Source organism: Penicillium arizonense (assembly GCF_001773325.1).
Source record: "Penicillium arizonense strain CBS 141311 chromosome Unknown PENARI_contig289, whole genome shotgun sequence".
In the NCBI taxonomy this organism is placed as follows: Eukaryota; Fungi; Ascomycota; class Eurotiomycetes; order Eurotiales; family Aspergillaceae; genus Penicillium; species Penicillium arizonense.
The window spans coordinates 1-2,125 of record NW_019173566.1 but is presented as its reverse complement, the minus strand read 5'-3'; the positions used below and the strand labels follow the sequence as shown (position 1 = coordinate 2,125).

At 48.6% G+C, this 2,125-nt stretch overlaps 2 protein-coding genes across 2 annotated transcripts; one reads left to right on the top strand and one right to left on the bottom strand.

The window, feature by feature from the left end:
- Window positions 1–469: 469 nt before the first annotated feature.
- On the top strand, window positions 470–806 carry PENARI_c289G01103 (uncharacterized protein; the record flags this gene model as incomplete). Its single annotated transcript, XM_022638264.1, has 1 exon — window positions 470–806. The coding sequence occupies exon 1, from the start codon at window positions 537–539 to the stop codon at window positions 804–806; it is 270 nt and encodes an 89-aa protein (XP_022481880.1). The 5' UTR covers window positions 470–536.
- Window positions 807–979: 173 nt separating this feature from the next.
- PENARI_c289G00362 (uncharacterized protein) lies at window positions 980–1,837 on the bottom strand (the record flags this gene model as incomplete). Its single annotated transcript, XM_022638263.1, has 3 exons — window positions 980–1,291; window positions 1,344–1,758; window positions 1,806–1,837. The coding sequence occupies 3 exons, from the start codon at window positions 1,835–1,837 to the stop codon at window positions 980–982; spliced, it is 759 nt and encodes a 252-aa protein (XP_022481881.1).
- Between the last annotated feature and the right edge of the window lie 288 nt (window positions 1,838–2,125).

Sequence of the window (2,125 nt, the reverse complement as noted above, 5' to 3'; positions counted from 1 at the left end):
AGCGATATAGCCTACTGTTGACGTCCATGCGCAAGGGAAAACGGTGGCTCAAGCATTTCTCCTGATTTGGTTTAGAGGTGAAGGCAAAACTAACAGAAAGGACAACATAAATATGAGGCCATTCTTCTTCTCGAGTCCCTCACTTTATTCTCTTGGAATACCTTTAGTTCCTCGATAATATACACCGATCACGTGAAACGCAGGACAGTAGCCAGGTTTCGCCAGAGGCTAAGGTAAGAAATTCCACGCAGATTTCGTTCCCCACAATGTCTCTAACAGCTTAGGTAAGGTCTAGGTAACGAAGCCGTACCATTGTGTAGCTGGATCAATTGAAGCTGGTGCAACTGCCCTACTGAGCCAAGTCTGAACGGCCATCGGAACTTCTCAGCCAGCATCACATGCACAAACTCAGTAAGTAGCTTGCTGTAAGCCAATCGCATTGCTATGTTCCAAAGTTGACAAGTTATAGTATTGAAGGCTTTGCAGGCGATAACACTCTGAGCGACCGTACCACTGACGCTTGGGGCGGAAACAAAATGGCGACCGCTCAAAGCACGAACACAACTGGAACGATAGCCTGGAACAATGCCTTCGTGCCATTGACTTTGATAATCCCGACATTCACACTGCCAACTGCTAGTACGGTGGAGGCTGGTACAGTATCTGACTTGCCTGCTCCTACACAACTTGGTCCTACGAGACCTGCTGAAGCGTCTGGAAATGTGGCATCTTCGGCAACAATTCGAGGACTAGGCTTATGGTATTTGCTTCTACTCATCGCGACGATTATTTGTGAAAGTCTATGATTCATGTGGGGGCCTTTAATCAGTCTGCAGGATAGGACCCTACCGGTGAGGATAAAGATGCCCTGCTTCATTAACTGAGCATCAGAGTGTTATTCTATTTTCCCAACCCTGTAGAAAAAGTGCAACTCTATGAAACACCTGCATCCTTCTGAATGGCCAAATGCGAGTTCATCCTATTCAAATTCCAAGAGCATAGAATTCGTCTTGGTGATATTCAGACTTTCGAAAAACGTCCATTCTGCCGTAGGCAACAGCCCCTTAGCAAGCTCGGCTTTTTGCGAATCCTCCTGGACGTCGAGATACCTCGTGGCCTGCAATTTTAATGGCATCGTTACTCGCCATCGCACCTGCCCTGCTGTTCCGTCCTTGTAATATACTTCGAAGTCCATGCACGGGTCATTCCACGGTACTGAAACAACGTAGTTGCCACAGTATCTGACAAAGTGTTTTATGGACCTGTATGTATTAGAAACCAACAGTAGTGGCTATGGAGGTGGTTAGCAGAACTCGAAGCTGGGGAACGTAAGTGGAAAGTACCTGTGGACGACCACCCAGAACTGCCAGGGCACGCTCCGTCTGCTTAGCCAACACCAGTTCCTTGAATTCATTCAGGATAAGCAATTGAGCTCTTTGCTGCAACACCAAGTCCGACAGCTTGCCAACCTCGCTCGAGTACGCATCGACATCTGCCATTAAGCTCTTGTTCTGCTTGATTCGATTACGACGCCTTTGTGATGCCCGAGCCTGATCCTTCCGCCTACTTGCTGCGGCCTTTGAACCGGAGTTGTCCCATTCGAAGGGAATTTTCTTCGCATTCGCGGAAGGAGCTGGCTTCTCCTCTTCAGGATCCGCGTTCCGGATTGTGGTGGATGCGTCTGCAGGTTCTGGTCGCACAGCGGTCAATCCTTGCTGTCCGGCAGCTTCTGGGGGCAGCAGTAGGTCTTTTATCGGTCTACCAAGTGTTAGCGGCGGTCAGGTATCCTCCAGGTATAAACTAACAGTGCTCGAGAGATGAAACGCTCAGATGTCATCTTGGAGGGGTCGGATTGCTGCTGAGCGCATGGGATCAATCGGATCCTACGGAGCAAAAGAGCCCTATTTATGTTACAACCTGCAGGACAAACCGCACACTGAGTATAGTTCACAGCCCTCCTTGCAATGCATGGACTGAGCCCCACAGGTACTCCTAGGAATTGAGGAAGCCTTGTCGTCATCTCTCAATTACTTACTACAGCAAGTCTCCATGCTTTTGTGCTATATACGTTTATCCCCACACCATAAGAGCCTGCGCAAATAGTAACGAATGTGGGTAACATCAT